At 33.0% G+C, this 22,899-nt stretch overlaps 1 protein-coding gene across 2 annotated transcripts in view; it reads left to right on the top strand.

Annotated features, from left to right (window-relative positions):
- Fim (plastin-2 fimbrin) overlaps positions 1–7,493 on the top strand; it is a 93,387-nt gene extending 85,894 nt beyond the window's left edge. The window contains exons 9-12 of one of the 2 annotated variants that reach the window (XM_088238190.1): positions 1,623–1,753; positions 3,903–4,202; positions 5,113–5,214; positions 7,283–7,493. In XM_088238190.1, coding sequence (XP_088094316.1) covers positions 1,623–1,753; positions 3,903–4,202; positions 5,113–5,214; positions 7,283–7,471 — 722 coding nt within the window. In that variant the 3' untranslated portion in view covers positions 7,472–7,493. Of the gene's footprint in view, positions 1–140; positions 446–1,622; positions 1,754–3,902; positions 4,203–5,112; positions 5,215–7,282 lie in introns of those variants that run through there. The other variant, XR_015824471.1, reaches the window with a different exon arrangement.
- Positions 7,494–22,899: the final 15,406 nt, after the last annotated feature.

The following is a 22,899-nucleotide window of genomic DNA, read 5'->3' as shown; positions in this document are numbered from 1 at the left end:
GATACCCACCACTCTAGTTCTGCTTCTAATTTCATAATGTGTTATTCTACCTCTTAGGCTTAAACCAAGACGAATTGGAATAAGCTATTCTACTTTAGAAAACTTTAACTCATTTTTCAAAACAGAGAGATCCCTAATAGTTTAAAAAGGAAAGCCTTCAAATTATGCTATGATAAAATAATCAAAATAATGTTGAGAAAACAAAAATGATGACACAGAGCAGAAACCCATTGCACAGAGCAAGAAGCTGTCTAATACAAAGACAATTACACCTTCGAAGTGGTCGAGCAATTCACCTGCGCAGGCTCCAGTATAACTGAAAACAATGAGGATCCAGCAGAAATCAGAAAAAGAATCACAGCAGCCAACAAGACATACTTTTCTTTGCTGCCAGTGTTCAAATCACGTAACGTCAATAGAAAAACCAAAATTACCATAAACAAAACAATTATACATACTGTATTGGCATATGGGTGTGAGGCGCTAACACTGACAGTAAAGATGGCTGAAATGCTGGACACTTTTTAAGGAAAAGTATTTCGAAGAATCTGCGGTCCAGTGAGGGAAAATAATCAGTGATGCATTCTGTATAATCAAGAACTGTACAATTTATACCAGGCCCCGAGCATCTCGGCTAATATGAAGTTGCTTTGATTAAGATGGGCCGGACATGTACAGCGAATGCCTGATTCACGCGTCCTTAAAAGATCAACGAGCGGACACCCGGGTGGAAGGAGATCAGTAGGAAGGCCCAGGCTGAGATGGGAGGATGAAGTGAGAAAGGATGCAGCGCAGTTTCTCCAGGTGGCAAATTGGAAGACAGCGGCTGAGGACATGCAGAGTTGGAGGCGAAAGTTGCAGAAGGCCAAAGCTCGATATGGGCTGGAGCGGCTGTAGAGAGAATATAATCAAAACAGTTGTTTCAAAATATTTTGTACTCCTTCAACACTTGCCTGAGACTGCGGCCTCGATGTCGAGCATCTTGTTTTAGTTTGAACATTATTCAAATTTTGATTTTGTTCAATTTGGACTAAGACTTGTGTTAACAATATGCAGACTGTGTAATGTAAAAACGAATGTCATTCAATTTCGTACAAAGTTGGAGTATTTGAATAAAGGAAAGGAGCACGGGAATGGACCTACCTTTGATGCGATGAGGACGTTCTTCAATATTGGCGTACTGGATGATAAAAGTTCATCATATATTATTTTACGATTTATGATAACAATTTTTAATCTAATTTCAAAATTTTGCTAAATTTTCTATTTTTGCAAATCTTCTATCTTGATGTTAGGTAGGTACCATAAGGATGGGTTAAGGAAAGGATGGGAAACAAAGGTAATTGGCCAGGAATAATATGATTAAATGCTGTTTTATACTAAACTACATGAGTGTTTTATATGTCTATCAAGTCACCCCTTTCTCGTTGTTACTGCAGTGTTGTGAGACAGAGTTTCCAGTCTCCGCACATAAGGAAGTCGTTTCAGGCTTGACAGCTTTGTGGCTCGCCTTTGGACTTTTTCCAATTGACAAATTAGGAATTCCATATCTGAAACCTGTTGGTCTGATTACATTACATAGTGTGTGAAATAAAATAACATGAATCATATTTTTGTTTCAGCATACCGTAATTGGATGAACTCGATGGGAGTCAGTCCTCACGTGAACTGGCTGTACTCTGACCTCACTGATGGCCTGGTCATCTTCCAGCTGTATGATGTAATCACTCCGGGCATAGTCAATTGGAAACAGGTACGGTCCTCAGTGAAGAGACAACGACGGCAGTGAAAGCACTCCCTCTGCATGCCGAAAAACCATTTTAAAGACCTCGCATCTTTCTATCGGTTTCGCACATACTAAAAAAAACGAAATTAGTCAAAAATTTAGTAACTCAAAAAAACTCATTTCATAAACCTCCTTTTAATCGAATTTAACTATACTGTCCATTGCCCTTTTCACTAAATTTGACACATTATATTGAGAGGCTTAAGTCAGATATGATCATTTTTCCTAATGACTGAATTGCAATGAGGAAGTTCAGTGTTTTTAAAAAAAAAAAATATTTGTTAATAGACTGTTAAACTAAGTAAAATTTTTTTATTTTTAATTTTTATATATCGTATTATCGGCGCTACGATTCCTCAAAGTTTTGTATTTCTGAAATAACTCCGCGTGTAACGTCAGAGGTTCATTTCCGCTTATTCTCATTCAGTTCTTCCCATTGGTCCAGAAGCGACAAGCAGACCGGAAATCTTCCATAGCTCTCAGATCATAGGTTGATTCACATGAACCAGTGACGTCATTTAAAGTAGTGCGTTTTTATCAAAATATTTCTCATTATTTTTTCTGTACATTTTCAAGAAACTTTGCCGTACAATTTAATGCTCTAATTTTTACCCCGCGTCAGAAAACATTTTTTGTATCCAATTTCCCGTAGGGCTGAAGTTCCTCATTACACAAACAATAACAAAAATTGCTCAATTAAATTGTACAGTATTTTCTCAATGAATCCCAGCCACTTATTAATTTATTATTTAACACTTTATATACATGTACAATGTATATACATATAAGGGGGGGCATATTGCCTTAAGGCAATTTCTTCCTACCTACCCAAACCGTTCAGTTTGAGAAAACTACAAGTACATGGATATATTGAATCTGAAGATTTTATACAAAATTAAAAACAAAGATTAACAAAATTAAAAAATTAACACTATGCTATGAAGAGATGAGACGGGATGCGAAGGAAAGAAGAAGGATAAAGGAACAACTCAAATATTTAGATAGTGACGTTTCAATCTTGACTTAAATGTAAATAAAGAAGGGGCATCTCTAACATTACTGGGTAGATTATTCCACGATTGAGCAGCTACTAATTACACATTTTCTCATCTATACTCATATTATAAATGCGAAAATATGTTCATATTAAAATTTGGACAAACTCAAAATATTGTTGTTTGTTTTTGGGTCCTTCACGTCTCAACGGAGCGACCGATCGACTTGATTTTTTATACAGGGATAGCCGGAGAGACGGGAATTAAAATGGGCTACTTAAATTAAAAAAGTACACTAAAAAATAATGAAATATAGTAACAATGAACAACATTATTTGAAAATGAGTAGGCGGTAAGGTGGGATGTCAAAAAGAATTTAAAATTTATTCTTTAAATTTTTTAAATTGACTTGCTTTATCTATGGTTAGTTTGGTTTGCTTTTTGTTAAAGTTTTGCAGTGGGATTTTGGATTTGTGACCAGACTAATGATGCTACTCATCATAGACTAACGGATCATAGTATTTCTTTCATAGCGATAGTTGGACGACCAAGCTGCTTTCAATCCCGATAAAATATATCATTCTGTCGGGAAAATTCTTGTTGATAAACAAAAACTCTTCTTGATAAACGACACAACTAATTTATTACTTAAATAATTTCTCCCTAGTAAATAGTTGAATCAAGTTGTGGTCCCGTGGCTGGTGTCTCGGACTCGCGGCTCAAAGGCTGTGGTTCAAATCCCACTCTACCCCAACATGATTCCCATTTTTTAATAGTGAGTCATTTACAACTCGTTGAAAATGCCCCTCAAAATGAAATATTTGGGTAAATCGTAAGAATGCACATATTTAATTTTTAAAAAAAGCTACTCGGAAATAACAGTTATAAAATGTAAACCACAAATAAAACATTTTCTACGTAAATTAAGTTTAAATAAAGCATATATGAAGATCGGACATTGACTAATACATAATGCAGTACAAGTCATATTGTGTTTGAGTGGAACTGCATACTCAACTCATTTTTGTGATGTTTACTCAAATGCCACAGACTTGCGGAGTACCCCTGAGAGTTTCCCACTTCTCGACCCGAGAGAATGACGGTTTATCTTTGGATTCCAGGTGCACAGCAAGTTCTCAAACCTGCGCAAGTTCATGGAGCGGATCGAGAACTGCAACTACGCGGTGAAGCTCGGCAAGCAGTCCAAGTTCTCGCTCGTGGGCATCGCCGGCACCGACATTGCGGACGGCAACGCCACGCTCACGCTGGCGCTCATCTGGCAGCTCATGCGCTCGTACACGCTGAGCGTGCTCACGCGGCTCGCCAACACGGGCAGCCCCATCATCGAAGCCGAGATCGTGCAGTGGGTCAATCGCAAGCTGGAGGCCGCCGGCAAGAAGAGAGTCCTCAAGGGATTCCTAGTAAGCCCCGCAGTTTGTTTTTATTTTTTTGGAAAGCCAACTGTCAATTATTTAATCGTAATTCAAGATTTTAATGGCTATAAATATGCTTATGACAAACATCTACATTTTGCTGAAAACCGCACATTAATCGGTCCAGTCCATCGATTCAGTCTATCGAGGACACACATACGAACATTGCCTTTTATATTAGATATAATACATCATATTCTACAAGAGCAACAGTATTGCACATAAGACATCTGTCCACATAAAAGCAACATCTTGGAGTACATTAACTTCATTCTTGCCATGGAGACATGAAGAACAAAGGAATGTGGTTTATAAAGATACCACAGGGCTTGATAACGTCAGCCAGCCCAACCAAGTCAGTTCAACTCATCATCGCAGTGCAGTTACTCTCGCGCTTCACAGAGAAGTTCTGTTCGCCATTTAATAAATACGTATGCGAACTCACAACATCCTTTAATCCTCCATTTTAGAGAGTATCATTTTTTTTGTTTCTGATGGTTGTCTCCGACAGCATCAGCACAGACTGTTTTACCTCCCTGCTTCCAGAACCAAGGTTATGCCGATTGGAATAGCAGTCAGGCAGCTGAACACAATCACTTTGGAGATCGACATCTTTCACATCAGTTAAACTAAGTTTAGGAGGCGAATAATCTTGCTATTGGCGAGTATTATACCTTAATAATGTCGAACCATTGATTAAGGGTTCCTGGTTTGATATTTTGTCCTAATATAACGCCTTGAATATTTTGTTATTTTAGATGTTATTGTGGTAAAATAAATTAATTTGAATTTGTATCTCCGACTTTTACAATATAATAGGAACATATGAGATTTTAAAATGATTTTTTCTAAATTTTGCCTTTCCACCTTCAAATGTAATGAAATTATTTTTTTTCAGGATGAAACAATTGCAGAAGGAATTGTGGTTCTAGATCTTATCGATGCTATCAAACCAGGATCTATTAACTATGATTTAGTGCAGAATGGAGGTACACCAGAGGTACGAATCATTGTATTTAAAATTATTTTCTTAGTTTCTTGTGAAAGAAAACTGGGTCCTGGACTAGCGTTTTGGACTCGATGGGTACATCAGGGTAATCTTGAATAAAAGCCATGAAAAAAATAATCTAGTGAAGAGTAGTCTGCCATATGGTTGATTAAAGATTTCGGTTGCAATGCCGATATCTCTGGATCGATTCTCCTCAAGATTACGCTGTTGAGTGGGGGGTGAGTGTTTGCGAATCGCTGAATCTCTTCCAAGTTGAAGTCCCTAAAGTAGCGCGCTGTTAGGTAGGGTCCACGGATACGTTACTATTTTATTTAATCTATTTAATTAATAAATAAATACACTTTACACATTACAACGACAATGGCGCTATAGCTTAAATCGAGCCTTAGCCTCCTTCAACTTTTGCCTCCAACTCCGCCTGTCCTCAGCAGCCATTTTCCAATTTGCAACTTGTAGAAGCTGTGCCGCATCTTTGTTTTTTTAAATTTTTTTTTTATTTATTAGGGATATCAACAGTGTAACACGTAACAAAAATATAACAAATAAAATATACAGAGAATAAAACCAGATATCCACAGAAATACATTAAATACACGTACAATACATACTAGTGTGTTTGTGTGAGTGTCAGTGAGTGAGAGGGTGGGTGAGTGGGTGTTATATTGGAATTTAATTTTTTCATTTTTTTCATTTATTTATTCAGATATTTAGAACATTACAGAAAAAAGACCCAACTCTTTATTGCTCACTAGTTAGACCCCATCTAGAATACGCTTCTCCTATTTGGCCTCCATTCTACAGGACTCATATTGACCATATCGAGTCTGTCCAACACCGTTTTTCAAGAAAAGTGGCATGGTTGCTCGGATTACAAAGGGGTAATTATTCTTATTTTGAAATAGAGCAATCTCTTAATCTGTCTTCATTGGAGAGACGTAGAACTGAGATGGACCTTATATGCATTTTCAAAATACTTAATGCTTTAAGTGATGTCCCATCTCTGTTGCAATCAATTTCTTTTCATGTTCCCAACCGTGTCACCAGAAGTCAAAATCTGCTATTTATAAAATCTTCTAAGAGCAACTTTGGTTTTTATGCCCCAATGTCCAGAATGTGTAGATTAGTCAATTCATCACACGACTTGGATTTTCTTGGGATAGATCTTCCGGCTTTTCGTAGATCTCTTCGCGACTAAACAGTGTGGGATGAAGTTGGATTGGCATGGTTTAGCTCAAAGTTTTTGGTCTTTCGTTTTTTTTAATATATTGTATACTATTATTGTTTTGCCCTTGTTTGTCTTTGCTAAATAGTTTTATGTTCTTTTTGTTCAGTTTCTTGCATTTATGTTTCTTCATGTAACTGTTGGAATTGGCTTAGGCCGTATATATATAATAAATAAATAAATAAATAATTAATAACCATTCTAATTAGTGCTGATTTTTTTTTTCTGCTTGTATTTACTAAAATTTTAGTTAAAACTTTTAAAAACTTAATTATAACATTTATTAGATGCATAAAAATAGATTTGCGTAGAATAAAAAAACATGTACCATTTATTCCCTCAGGCGAATGTGCGGAAAAACAATGTATGATAGGTGCCCTAATGTCGAAATTAGAGCAGAATGCAAGGCTGAGTTAAGCATTATCGACAAAATTAAGAAAGGTCTTTTGCGATGGTTCGGTCATGTGGAGCGAATGAATGATGAAAGAACGGCTAAAAAGATTTATGATGCGAATGTGTCTGGTTGTAGAAGTCGAGGAAGGCCGAGAAAGACATGGCATGATCAAGTACAACAAATTCTTGAAAGTGGTCATGTGAAAAGTCGGAATAATCGACGTGCGTGCATGAGAAGATGTATGAATGTGAAGGAAGCAAAGGAAGTGTGCCAGGACAGAGTGGTGTGGCGTTCTATCCTCTCTGCCTACCCCTCCGGCGAAATGGCGTGATGGTTAGTTAGTTAGTTAGTGTACCATTTATTAAATATAAAAATAAAAAAAGTCCATTCCCGTTGAAAATGTCTGTCATTATTGTTACATTAACCCTTATTTTAATTTCTAGGACCACCTTGCCAACGCCAAGTACGCGATATCCATGGCGAGAAGATGCGGCGCTCGAGTGTACGCCCTTCCCGAAGACATAACCGAACGCAAAAACAAAATGGTCATGACCCTGTTCGCCTGTCTCATGGCTCTCGACTACATTCCTACTATGGACGCACCGGTGCAGACATTAATCGCCACGGAATAAACGGCCCACACCGTAGAAAAAATGCCTCAGATTAGACGTGTCGGAATCCATGAAAAAAAAAAACATTTTGAAATGTGTAAATTTTTTACATTCCCGTAGAATTTTACGCACCTTGATTTGAAAATGGCATATAATTAAATACATTTAACAAGCGCGTAATATATGACACTTCAATTAGTGGGTAATTGCCTTCTTTCCTATTATTCTCTAATGTACGTCATTATCAGATGTGATGCTTTGAAGAATACAACCTCGTCGTGTGATTTAAAAATGGTTCAAGCACTGCAACTGAAAAACAGTCCAGATTATATAATTTATTTCATAAATATAATTAAATTCAGTTATCTATAAGCTATAAGTTATCTTATCTTTTTAATAACCGCAACAAATATTTTTTTATTAGTTTGTTGTTAACCGTAGCGATCTGAGATGGGTTTGATGTTTATTCATTAACTTCTAAAAAATTGCGACAAGCGCATACACAACCTTTCACTTGCGCAGTTAAGCACAGACTGAAGTAAAATTCACTGCGCTCCATCTAATTCTAAAATAAGAATCTGCGTAAGTCTGTTGGTTCCTACGAGGCAGTGGCCCAGTACTGAATTAAGATCCTTAATAGCTCTGTGGAAGCAATTCTAACAAACCAATCCATGTTTATCGTTCGTATATTGTGACTCATTGATCACTTAAATCAGTTAATACGATAGTATTATAATATTAATCTGTGAAATATAACTCTTTTATGCTGAAATTATAGCAAAACATTGCTTTATAGTTTACTTCAAAGCACTTAATTGAAATCACTGTTTTAGTAGTAGGCACATATTGTACCTAAAGTGACTGCCTCCCTACTCGAAAACCTCACCTTACGCCCCTGATAGACACGTCATTTCTATACTAGCTACATCTAAGATGTATCAAATAGTAAAAAGATGCGCATTATTATTATTATACATACTTGATGAGAAAATTGGATACAAAATTAATTACATGAATCAATGTTAGTAAATATTAGTATGTAACCACTTACTGACTTTTTGTGCCTACCGGTTTCGAGACGTTCCCGTCTCTAATCACGATTTTAATAAGGATACAGGAGTTAAAATTTTATGTTCAAATACTAAAAAAAGACTTAAATTTAATGTGTTTCACATTTGGAAAGCTTTAAAAAATCATTTTCCCCTAGGAAATAATCAAATATATTTTCAATATAGCCCACTTTTTGATTGAAAAATTAACCAATCGAGTAACTTTCAACCTGCTAACCATACCCGCATATCGTCACATCTGATCACAACGAAGATCATTACAGAATTAAGGCAAGGGAGTCAATTACCCACAAATGGAAATGGCGTTGACTTCGCGTTTGTGTCTAATTAATTATACGTCATTGAAGTGTAATGAATTTTTGTGAAAAAATCACATCGTAACAATTTGTCATTAAACGTTTACAAGTTAAAAAAATATTTCAATATTTTTTGTTTAGGGCCAAAACGAGATCAATTGATCGAAAATCTGCTTTATTTTCTCTTTATAACGTTTGATTTATTAACATTACACACGTTGCCATATTAATACATAGACATGCCCTGAGCCCTCAACAATTATGACACTTAACTCATGCCTAAAAAGTATTTAGTCATTCTTCAACGCTAGCCGAATCGAAACAAAAATGCCTACTTATGTCATGAAAATGTGTAAAAACCTTTCGGATAAACGTTGTAAAAATGATTGTGTAACTTTTCATTGGTATATATTTGTGCATGAGTGATAAACAAAGCTTAATAAAATAATATTAAAATATAAATATTATTTTTTGTAAACATCAAACTTTGTCTAGCGACGCAATTGCAAAGCTCTTCTTAGTTACAATGATGCACTGATAGAAATACGTTTTTTAAATTTAATAAACGCGAGTTAATGATCTTTTTTTTCCTAAAAATCTAGCGAAAAGACATAAAGGGATCGAAATTTAAAGAAAGAACCTAAAAAACGAATGTTGATTTTTAACGTTAAAATACACACTTTTTAAGTACTGAAAATGGGTATCGTTTAATTTTTGGTAGCATATGCATCTTCGTTGAATGCAGCCCTGGGTAAATTAACAGTACTAGTAACTTTGGGTACATTTTCGTGTCACTACTTTTTAAAATATTTTACTCTGCACGGCATGTCTATGTATTTATATGTCAATAATTACACTTAATAATGATGACACTTGAAGTCGTATTAAAATTTAAAAAAAAAAACAAATGAGCTACGTTTCGTTTGTCACTTGTTTTTTTTTTATAATATTTTTTATTCACCACGCAACTGATTTGTAAAATCTACGATACAGTGACTGATCTGTTACTATGAAATAATATATTTTTTTTACAATTTAAATTATTTAAATAATATTACATCAATTACAGTGCATTCGAATGTTTAACAAGCCTTGGTGCCTGCCCGTAAACTAAGTTAACATACAAATGAGTCCATTACAGATGGAACCAACTTACAAGATGGTCAAATTGTTGTATTTTTATTTTATTTAAGAAGGTAAACACGAACAGAAAAATATAAAAGTAAAATAATTAAACCCACTTAACCGTGAAACCGGCTTGTCAGCAGCTTGCTTATTTTTCCTTTACAAAGATAAATGTTAGAAAAATTATATAAATTTAAAAAGTAATACAAACATTATTAAGAACCAAAAGCATACATATTTTTTGCACAAAATTTATTTACAAAAACTTTAATAGGTGACTGTTAACATTGAATAATAATCAATATAAAGCCTTACATATTTGAGTTTGTCCAAATGTTCGTAGACAAAAGACTGGATTTCACCCCCTTGGGAGTCATTAAGATTAACAAATTACAACAGGGATGGAGAATACCTTAAATAAGGGAATATGGTCCAAGAAGAAGTTTAAAAATAAAATTGTTTTCAGGCGTTGCCTAGTATGTGAAATAATTTAGTCAGATGAATCTCTTCACAACAATAAAGGTTTCAGCTCTTTAACTTCACTAAAATCAACTAATGGAAGAATTGAAGAAATATGTATGTTCAAACATAGGCTAAATGGTGAATGTTACACAGTGTGTAAAGTGGCCACTTAAACCAGCCACTGACAGGTCATAAGCCCTGTAAGTGCCTAGACTTCCATATTCCCTTATTTAAGGTATTCTCCATCCCTGTTGTAATTTGTTAATATAAAGCCTTGTTACATACTAGCCATTTAATTATTTTTTCCTTAAAAGTTTTGTCAACATTTTCTTTTAAGATCAGCTAAGGAATCTTATTGAAAATTTTAGTTATTGTATAATGAAGTGTCCTTTGGCCATACTTGTTTACAAACCTCGGTACTGACAAGCCTTCACGTTATGCTAGCCTTGTATTATGTGTATGTATATACCTTTTCTGTAAGTAACCATCAAATCGATATCTAGTAACAAATTTGAGCCATAGAATAGCATTTACGGACAGGCACCCTTGCTTTTAAAAAAGTTCGGGTACCTCTTCCTTGTCAATCTAGCTGATCTGTTGATTGATTTAAGAGCCGAGTTTTGTAAAGATGAAATGTTTTAACTCTACGGGTTTTCTGCCTAATCTTTTTTACCAAACTGTTTTCTGATTAATCGCAAATTAGAATGTTTTATTTGAAATTGTTTGGTCACGCACGCATCAGCTAAGGTTTGTTAAATATTTTAATGGACTGTATTTTTTAGTCTCAAAATCTTGTTTGGAACGTGGTTTTGAACTAAGATAAAAACTGTGTTTAAAAATATGACTCCAATTTCAAATTAGGATGTTATACAAAAAATTGCATGCAGTTCAATATTTTCTGTGAAAAAATATTGGTTTCAAAGTGGTTTATATAAAATTATTGAAAAGCAATAGTTTTGACAAGTAATTGTTAGAATATTAACCAGGTATTTTTAAGAAATATCACGCCTTCGTTGTCCTCCATTTTAAATACCGAATAATAATTAGTCTAGTAATAAGGTTACCATATGAAATCCATATTTATTAACTACATATTCAAAAATCATTTATAATACGCATTGCTTTGCAAAGTTAATATTAACCATATCATTTATATTAATTTTAGGCTTAATTACTCTTTTATATTGTGTTATAAACATTATTTTAATTGTAAGTTTATTTTAACAGTTAGAATCAGTGCCGGCTTACATCGCTACGGTACTGATATGAAAATCAAGTATGACGCCGATTGTGCAATTTGGAAAAATTTCATTCTTACTCTTATTCTGAATGTTGGGGGTCAGTGCTATACTATATAAGCTCCTAATGTGACTGCGCCCTGCGTAGATCCATTGTGACGGGTCCCGGTAAATTAGTTCTTGTCTCCAAGCCCAGGTCTTTAAAGAGCCGATTTACTAAGCGGAGGCTAGTGCTCTCATATTGTTAAATCTCCTCCGAGCACAGGTCCAACGCTCACGACGGTATCACCCAAAAAAGAAACTTATAGAATATAAACAGTTTATGTTCTTTTGCAGCTGCAGTGTAGGGATATTTATTGTACCCTTGAGATGATTTTCACAAAAATGGCGCTATTTTAATTATCCAACTATATACAAGACACAATATCTTCAAAAGAGTCATAAATCGGTTTCCGATCTGTTTGATTCGGGCTATACGTTTATTTCAGACCAACAATGTGCATTCCATTTTTAAATGATAAATTTTTCGCATTGGCAAATTTTCATTTTGTTCTATATTATAGCTTTACTGCTTTCCTACGATATACCTCAAATATAGTACTAAAGCTGTCTTAAATAAGTAAAATCAATTGGTGTTGTTTTAGATAGGAAATTACATTGCCGATAGATGGCGCTAGTAACTATGTGCTGATTAAAAATGGATTGATCGCTGTTAAATTGTATGTGTCACAATTGGAGAGATTTTTTATTTTATTTGACAGCCTGCAGAGCTGTGACATAACCTATAAAATGTATTTTAAAGCTTCCATTATACACAAAAAATTGTAGAACATTTGTATTGTTTTTGTATGAAAACAGGGCTTAGACTATTGATTATCAATTGTACACTAAAATAGTGATTTTAGCAATAATTTTAATGCAAATTTTAACTACAGAGGAGGGAAATCCATCATTTTTAGGTTATGTCACTTCTTCTCTGGCTGTCAAAGTTTATATGTATTTGCATGCCGAGAATTGAATAGTGTAATCAGTAAATAATCAAAGAACTTATTAAAAATATGTTTTTACTGATTAAATCATTTGTAATAGTTATAACTTAAGATGAATATTTCTAACGAAAATAATATACCACATCGGAATTTCTATATTCGTCATTAATCTGTTCTGTGGGTATAACGGATTTAGAATATGAAAAATATTGACATCCACCAATTAAAATGTCATCTACTACGCACTTGCAACATGTCTATTTAATTTGCCACTTGCCAGATAAAAGGTAGGCGCACGATTGATAGGTCGTTGGTTTGTCGATTTATAAATTTCGCAATTGGCGTTGTCAACAACCGATGATGCAAATAGCGTTCACTCACCTTATACTGGGGTCCTCCAAACCTTATTGTTTAAACTCCTTCTCGCAGGTCGGCTCTATGGGATGCTGTATTGAATAAGGAACTTGATATGAACATTCACGCGTGAATAGATAATTGCGCGGTGCAAGGATCACTCAAATAACTTATCTGTGGTCCCGCATATACCTCATTGACGTAGAAAAAATGGATGGTTACCCACGGTGAGGTTACACCAGTTCTGAGATCCAAGTCCAGACAGTAAATTTAAATTTAACTTAGTAAATGTGGCGCAACAAATTGGTTCAATTACTAAATTCATTCCATGAATTTCATCTGTAATTATTACATGTAAAAGTGTACTAACTTGCTTTTAAAAACAATTAAAATGATAATTATAAGTGTTTAGTGCATACGAAGAGTGATTTTTGTAACATTTAATGGACATTTTTACATTTGTACTTTTGGATACTAATGTATTATAGATAGTCTCAAGTTGTAAAAATCTACACACGAGACGCATTGAAACGAATTAGATTTAAATAATTTTTAGATAAGAAATGCACATTTTAAAATTGGTTTTATGATTTTTTTCTATTTTAATTCTTATTGGTGCATAAAGCTCTGTATTGTTACTTCGAGCATAAGGATATAAGAGGATGCTTTGCCGTCGACTGAATAGTGTAAAGAAACATTATTTTTTCGGGCACACAGTTCAATTTTTTAAATGTTAACAGAAGTTTCAAACGCAACGACAATATCATCGCCGTTCAGGCAAAATTTAACTGACTCAAAATACACCATTTTGAAAAATCACAATTTGAAAATTTGTAGAACTATGAAAGATCAGATTTTTGTATCTTGTAAATTTTATGTATACAACACAATTCCTCGTCTTTTTTATAAATTCCATTGGTAGATTTTTTTCAGATACGTTTTCATTTATCTGGAAGGTTTTGAATGTGGCAAAGTGGCTAAAATTTGGTTTAGTGTTAATCTGGGTATGTAATATAATTTATTACAATGCAACCCAGAAGTGCGAGTGACAGGACAGAAATATTACAAATAATTATTAAATTTTGTTGGTTAAAAATGTGTTTTGTATAACGAAATGTTTTTTAATGTTTTAAAAAAAACAAAACAAAATGTTTTTAGTAAGAAATCTGTCATACTTAAAAAATGATTAAAAAAACTGCTAGAACTACTGTCAATAAATTCTATCTGCCTTTAGTGATTTACGCTTGTTGAGATTTTATTGAAAACACACCACTGTTTTTCACTAATAATAAATTATTTTATTTGCAACTTTTTTCTTACCTCGGTGACTTTAGCTTCTTAAAGAACATTTACACTTAGAATGATATATTCAACTTAAAACTGACTTAAGGGTTAAAGACTTTTAACTGAACGGCGATGATATGTTTCAATATTTTGAGTTTTTCCAAAAGTTTGTAGACAAAAGACTGGATTTCACCGCCTAGAGAGTCATTCAGATTAACAAATTACAGCGGAGAGCGGAGGAGTGTGTAAAGTGGCCACTTAAACTTGCCAACCACAGGTCATAGGTCCTGTAAATGTCTAGACTTCCATATTTCCTTCTCTAAAATGACATCTCCGTTATAATTTGTAAATCTTGGCGATATGGTTGTTGAAGTATGACAGTTTGGTTTACAGAAGTCTCTCCTGTAACCTCTTTAAGCAAATAAAGCCCAGGCTTTATATTTTATTTACACAATTGCATTGTTTAACACTACAAATGGTCATACTATTTTAACTGGCGAAAATCATGATTTCTTGACCTTTGAAATTTCATCGAAAATTATGTATGTATTTTTTAAGCTTAAATCTTAGATTTAATGCAAAACTGTTTTTTTTAATAACATATTTATTTAATTTTAAGAAATGTACTTATATTATTTTTAAGAAGTTTATTATCCTTCGTTTTGATTAAAATAAATATATTCAATTTTAATTTATACATATTATATTTTAGTTTATTTGCCGTCACAAAACTGTTACACAAAATCGGACCATGCAATTAAAGCATGTTCTTTTTGTTTCTGACTAAAAGTTTTTGCATTGAAAAACACTTGAAAATGTACTTGTTATTTGAGAACAAACAGCACTGTATTAAAAATACAAAATATTATTAAATAATCCATAATTTCGTGTAGAGCACATTCAAATGTGAATAAATGCAATATATTTAGTATAATTTAGAATTTGTTAAGGTATATTTTTATTGATTTTAAACAAAATTTACGAAATATTTCACTGTACATTCTACACTAAGTTTGCATGCAAGTGTCATTGATGCGACATGTTCCATTAGTGACGTCTATTGACGCTAATTATAACTAAAATGTATTTTAACTACGAATTGTTTCAACAGATGTCACTGTTTTGACCACATTCCTTTGTAAATTATTTGATATATTCCCTTTTTGCATTTAACCATTGGATTGATAAGACTATGCTTTAAGTTTTGGTTGATTTATAATTATGAAATTTTCATTTATAATGTGTATTATTGCTATACAAATAAATATTTGTAACAAAATGGTTCGTTTTATTTTTTATTATACATGTGAAATAGAAGGAAAAAATAATTTTTTCAGCATAACTTAAAATGATTGAAAAAAAAAGTTTCATCAGCCTCACGGTATTTATGGTCTCGGGTTCGATTCCTGACATGGTTGATATGAAAAATTTATTTAAAAGGGTGTTTTCACGCTAGAATATTTCAAAGTCCCTGGGCTGGCACCTGAAGCGTAAGACTGATCATCTTACCTTCATGTTGCAAAAATGATAAAGATACGCTGCGATGTGTGCACCAATGCAGTGCCCTATGCACCATCAGGTGCGGAAAGGGAATGAAGATGATTATGATGATTAAATAATCACGGAATGGAAATCCATCTTTACAACCTAAAACGAATCAAGGCACTAATTACAATTGTCTATAAAGTGAAACAGAATTTTCTGGAGGAAAATTAGTATATTTATGTGATTTATAAAAATCATGATTCTTGACCTTTGAAGATCACAATGGTTGGGCCATGTGCGCAGAATGAATGATAACCGCACCCCAAAAAAGATTATTTATACCTTTCTGGAAGGCAGACGAAGCAGAGGCAGACCAAAATTAAGATGGCTGGATAATGTGGAAAGTGACATAAAAGCGATTGGCCTGACGAAGTGGAGAAGAGCCGCGGGGTGCAGGGACGAATGGAGACAAATTCTGGAGGAGGCCAGGGGCCCACAACGGGCTGTAGCGCCACTGATGATGATGAAAATATATGTATTTTTATGAGTTGAAACACCATTTTTAAAAAATTTTAATTTAAAGAGTGAAAAAAATCTAAAAAATAATTTTACTTTAAGTTGATTTAATTTTTTGAAATAAATGCAATTTTATGATAAAAAAAATATCACTAGCCTATCTTAATACGGGTTATCCTAGTTAGACTGGAAAAATACATTAAAAAATATATATATTTATACTTATAATGTATGCACATGCTTCTACTTGTATTTATGGGTAACCTCTTTGTTATTTTTCTTTTGTGAACGGTTTTGTGAAAAATAAATTTCAGGTTTCCGATGATGATACAAACATTCTTTATAATATGTACGAAAAAAATAATATTTAATAATAGAAAACTGGGTAAAAAATTCGACTACCCTGGCAGTACTTACAAAATGGTTACCGTCAAATGGGGTAACTTGAGACGAAATAATTGAACTTTGAGCTTCTACCAAAAGTTCATTTTTATTTAAATAAAATGGTGCATTTATCCAATCCATCAGTCGATGTTTCCCCTTAAAGTTTACTGAGAACATTGAAAGCCTAAAGCACTCCCTTAAAAAAAAAATCTAGTCTCAAGTTGCAAACCTGCATTGATCTTATGGTAGTGCTTCTAAAGCGGTTCTAAAAAATGTACCTATTATAATTATACGCATAAAATCATTTGTCACAGTTTTTTAAAAATTTGTAGCAATAAAATGGCCGGATAATAATTTATTTTCTGCTTTTTTAATAAAACAGTAAGGTATGAAAAATAATGTATAATTGCTATGTCATTTTTTTATTTATGTTCATAGAATGGCCGTATAATAATTTATATTTTGTTTTTTTATTGGAAAATTTGCCGAAAACCATTTGTTACAGTTTTTTTTTAAATGCCCGGATAATTTGTTTTATAATTTTATTGTAATACAAGTATAATACCAATGATTGCTACCGTATATTTTTGTGTAAAATGTTTGTGTTCATAGAATGGCCCTATAATAATTTATATTGTGTTTTTATTGTAATATACATAATATAATACCAATGATTACTACGGTATATTTTTATATAAAATGTGTTCATTAAATGGCCGTATGGTAATTTTTTATAATATTGTGTTTCCACCTCAAATCTCAACTCCATAGAACCAAATTCCTGTGAATTGAAAACAAAATACAAAACAATTGTGTTTATAAACAAAATGAACAAAAAAAGTGATGAACGTAGGGAACAAGGTTTTTTTCTAATCAGTGTGAACTCGGATATGAAACTAGAAATAAAAATGAAGTAAGTCTGCCATTTAGTAAGAAGACGAAGACGAAGACACAGAACTCGTTGATGCACCAAACTGGACAGTTTAAGGCAATTTCTTCCTACCTACCCAAACCGTTCAGTTTAAGAAAATTACAAGTACATGGACATATTTTAACAGAAACAGTTTAAAACAAAAATTAACAAAAAAATTTACACTTATAATTTTGTACAAAAATTAAAAGCAAAATTTCACATCACTATGAAGAGAGGAAAGGAGAGGTGATAGGATGGAAAGAAGAAGGAGAAAGGAACAACTCAAACTTTTTAACAAACAATTTTAGATAGTCACATTTTAATATTGATTTAAATGTCAATAAAGTCTAAGTGTCTCTAACACGAGTCAGTAGATACAAAAAAAGTGTTGTTTATTTTTTAAATTATTACTTACCATGTTTGTACTTATACTTACCTGTATAATTTTTGTAAATGCCCCTTGGGCGTATTGTAAAATTAAATAAATAAAATAAATAAATGAGTAAAATCAGAGGATATTCTGTTAATGAAGCCAAGTTGTTTCAGTAATTTATTTACTGCATTATCTATGTGCTTGCTGTATGTCAGTTTATAGTCCAAAACAATTCCTAAAACTCTGATGGACTGTTGGAGTTTTCTATTAGTTACTCGAAGGAAATCGGTTGTTTTGTTCTCTATGAAATGACATTATTTAGATTTTTTTTACATATCTATAGTCCTTAAAATATAGCTTGATTAGAATGACATTTGTCAGAAAAAGTGACGACATAACTTTGTAGTAACGTCTAAGGAGTAATTTATTTTGACCCACGAAAAATCATTCGTATCTGGCGTGTTAATATATTTTTTTAACACAATGCTTGACACATAAATAGATTTAAAAACCGGGTCGTGGTTCCGTGGTAGTACTGTGGACTCACGGACCAAAGGTCCCAGGTTCAAATCCCACTCTACCACAACTCGATTTCCATTTTTCTACCACACTTGTGGTAACTTTATTTAAGACTTTCAGGAAATGGACTGAATATTTAAATATTTGAGTAAATAATAAGAACTCTTGTATTTCTTTTTTCTTTTTAATTTTTTTTTATCTAAAATCAGCTTTAAAATTTAAAAAAAAACTAAAATCAACCTAATTATTAACGACGTTCTTACAAGGTTACATCATTTTGCAAAAACGTTAGAGATGGGACAAATTGATCAATGTAAATTGATCGAATAAAAAAATAATTCATTTTATGTTCAAGAAAAAGTATAAATGTCTTATTTTTTGGTGAATTATTGTCTTAAACACACTATAATAGGCTTGTTTTTGCGTTTTTATATCAATTTTCGGAAACAGAGTTGAAACTCATCATGAATGATTGCATGAAAAAATTGATAAAATCGATTTGATCAGTGTTTAGTAATTTCCCATCACTAATTACACTAGTTTGACAGCTATCATTTTAATCAAGGTATATTTTAAGGACTATAGTTCTTATTACTTAATTTATTTTAATGAGGATTAAATATTTTAGCTGTTTATTGTAAGTAATTCTAAAGCGAAAGTGATGAAATCGGTCACAAATAATTATTCCAAATTTGTGTATTTATTTCTAGTATTTTCACCAATAAACTTGAATTATTATTGATTCATGAACACTATAATAGTTACAGCATTTGTAATTATCTCCTCAGATAACAGACCATTACTATTGGCACGTACGTCAGTAATTTATCAGTTAATATTTGACCTGCCCCCCGCAGAAAAACAGAATCACGTAATATTATATTATTATATAGAAAACATTGCAATAATTAATCAAACGCTTTTAAATTATTGTAATATTTTACTGAGTTAGCAGCCAGTAGCTGACACAACTCAATAATATCAAACGCTGTAATCCCACAAGGGCATAAAGGTCGTTTATACATCTTTATTTATTTATGTATTTACAGTAAAACCTCGTTTTTACGTTCCTTAATTTTACATTTTGCTCCTTTTTACGCCGAAATGTTTAGGTCCTATTTTTTTCCATACTTCTTCTTCTCTTAGTGCCCTGTCAGGTATCCCCAACGTTGGCAATCATTCTGGCAAAAGTCTCCCTGTCCTGTGCTGCCCAAAAAATCTGCTCCATAGTCCTGAAGCCAGTCCAGTCTCGTATATTTCGCAGCCAGGACATATGTCTTCTTACAGCCCCTCTGTGACCCTCAATCTTGCCTTTCAAAATTAAATAAAGCAAGTGGTACTTTTCTCTACGCATTATATGCCCCAGATATAAAATTTTACGAACTTTTATGGTGAGTAAGAGTTCTATGTTCGTTCTAGCTCGACTTAAGACTTCGGAGTTCGTTATCAGGTCTGTCCAACATATCTTAAGCATTCTGCGATGCAACCACATCCTCCAGCCTATTCATAGTGTTCACTTTCAGAGTCCAAGTCTCACAGCCATACAACAATACAGACCACACATAACATTTTACCCATCTTTGCCTTATTTTAAAGTTGAGATTATCATTGCAGAAGAGGGATTTCATTTTATTAAAAACAGCTCTTGCTGTCTCAATTCTGCATTTAATCTCTATATCTGGGTCGAGGGTCTCTGTTAGAAAGCTGCCGAGGTATTTAAATTTGTCCACCTTTTCAATGTCAATACCCTTTAATTTGAGTAATCAAGGCGGCCGAATGTTATCCATTTCGTTTTTCCAACATGAATTGTTAATCCCAGTTGTTCGCCAAATGCATCCACACTATTTAACAACTCCTGAGGATCGGCAATGGCATCCGCCAGCAAAACAGTGTCGTCGGCGTACCTAATATTGTTGATTACAACTCCATTGATCTTCAGGTCTCTTTTATTGTTGTTCAACGCTTTCTTAAAAACATAGTCAGAATACAAGTTGAAAAGCATAGGGTACAGGATACAACCTTGTCGCACTCCCCGCGGAATGGGTATTGCATCTGATATTTCGTTTCCGGGTCTGATTTCAGCTGTTTGGTACCAGTATAGGTTTTGGATAAACATATGATCTTTGGTGTCTATATTACACTCCCTCAACATTTCCATCAAATTAGAATGTTTTACCCTGTCAAATGCTTTCTCATAATCTATGAAACATGCAAAAATCTCTTTTCTCTGATCACAGCACTTCTGCAGCAAAACACTGATAGCTAATAAAGCCTCTCTTGTACTGAAGGCATGTCTAAAGCCAAACTGCGTATCATCCAGATCCTGTTCGCATTTATTCCGAATCCTCGCATGTATAATTTTAAGGAACAATTTCAGTATATGACTCATCAGACTTATTAGTCTGTAGTCACTGCATTTTTTTGAGTGCTGCTTTTTGGGCAATGTCACAAAAGTAGATCTCAAACAGTCTCAATCAGTAAATCTTCTTGTATTTTACAAACACATTTGGTTTGAAGTAAACAACCAGAAGGAGAACATAATTGTTTAAATCTGATAATAATGTTTGATAAGATATCTTTAAGACATACAATTAGGTCAGTAGGTTGTCCTTAAAACGTGAAATTAATTTGATTTATGATTATTTTTACAAAAGATACCATAAAAAGTGCTTAGTTAATTTGAATATTCAAATTGTAAACATGCAGTTGAAAAAGGTATGAAAACGTGTTAATATTATTTAAAGCATTAAATTTGTCGTCAAACATTTTATGGAAAGTAACTAAATAATAAGAAATTCAGGAAATTTTTTTTTTAAATGAACTATCAAACTAAGCCGAATAAAAAAAAATTGGTTTAATGTATCTTATTAAAAGCGCCATGATTTTTAGAGGTTTTGCCATTTTGGAATTACTCCACGTGTGACGTCACTAGTTCTCTTCGGTGAGTTCTGCTGATTGGTAAATTAACTTCCAAGAAACAGGAAATCTGTCACAACACTATGATTGGTTGATTTTTAAGAACGTGACGCAATTAAAAGTAGTTAAATTTTATAATTTTTTTCGTATGTTTTCGAGAAACTGTCGTACAATTTAAATGCTTCAATTTTTGCCGCGTGTAACATTCACTATTTTTCCCATGTTTAAACATCCACATTTCCTCAACTCTTCCACCTGCTGACTTTTGTGAAGTAAAAGAGGTGAAACCTTTATCATGTGGGTGACACTCGTCCGGCTGAACCAATTCACCCACTAGGCAACGCCTGAAAACAATTTTCCAATTTTTATACTTTTTCTTTTACCAGTTTGTTAATTCAATAATTTTTTGATTATGTTCAAATGTTTGCAGACATGTGTTTTCCCTCGCTCTCTGTTGTATCAAATTTGTAAATTCAATAATGTTTTGATTATGTCCAAAGTTTGCAGACAGGTGTTTTCCCTCCCTTCTCTGTTGCAACAAATTTGGATTTAAGTAATTCCCAAGGGTTCAGACCAGGAAATCCAGCCTGTCGATTATGTCATCCCCAAAACCCGTACGACTTTTGCTTAGAGACATCTCTCATTTATCGCACCGAGAGTGTTCAATATTTTGGAAGAACGTATTAAGCTCTCAAGGACAAAAAATATTTTCAAGAAAGGAGTTAAGGACTGGATTTTCCTTAGTGGGAGGGATTTGAGTAGGAAACTCCTTGATGATTTTCCGAATGTTTGATTTTACTGTTTACCATAGTGATGTGCCATAGATATGTTTTTAAAATTATTTTTTGTGTTTCTGATCCTATATTTGTGATAATTTACTCATGTATCTATGTCAATTAATTGCTCGTCCTATCTCAACAAAGGACTTTTAGTCCATGGAGTTGGGACTTATGTCTCAAATTATGTGCAATAAACTAATGTACGTAAATAAATAAAATCAAAACATTGTTGGATGTAATTTCATAATTACATTAGTGTACTTATTGTAAAGGATATCTTAATAATTTGTTTTAATATCTTTTCAAATAATTTAATTACACGTTAAAAAAGTTTTGGTGATTTTTTTAAGCGTGGCTGATCAAACAACATAAAATATGCATTTTGTAGAAAACCGCAAGATCTAAAATTGAATGTTCTATCTCATTAAAATTTTGAATGCATAAGGTGACATTATGTATTGGAACGTATTTTTTTATTACGAATATTTTTTAATTAATGATTTTATAAAATTAAAATACTTGTATTTATCCACTTTTATTTATTTAAGAGAACTAGATTTCTGAAGGCATTAATCTTTTCACCAGCATCAATACCGTAAGATTTTTTTAGTGCTGTAAGTGTTTTCATCAAATTGAGAAATATCATTTTTCTAATGAACACTTTTTCAGAAGGTGATTATCGCCGTTTTTTGTATGAAAGCAGCCAGGCTGATTTTAGCAGAAAGTCGAATTGACCTTACAGTACC

Source organism: Micrasema longulum, unplaced genomic scaffold (genome assembly GCF_059751315.1).
Source record: "Micrasema longulum isolate JH-2025_06_02 unplaced genomic scaffold, ASM5975131v1 h1tg000109l, whole genome shotgun sequence".
Lineage (NCBI taxonomy): Eukaryota > Metazoa > Arthropoda > Insecta > Trichoptera > Brachycentridae > Micrasema > Micrasema longulum.
This window is presented reverse-complemented; position numbering and strand designations above follow the sequence as displayed.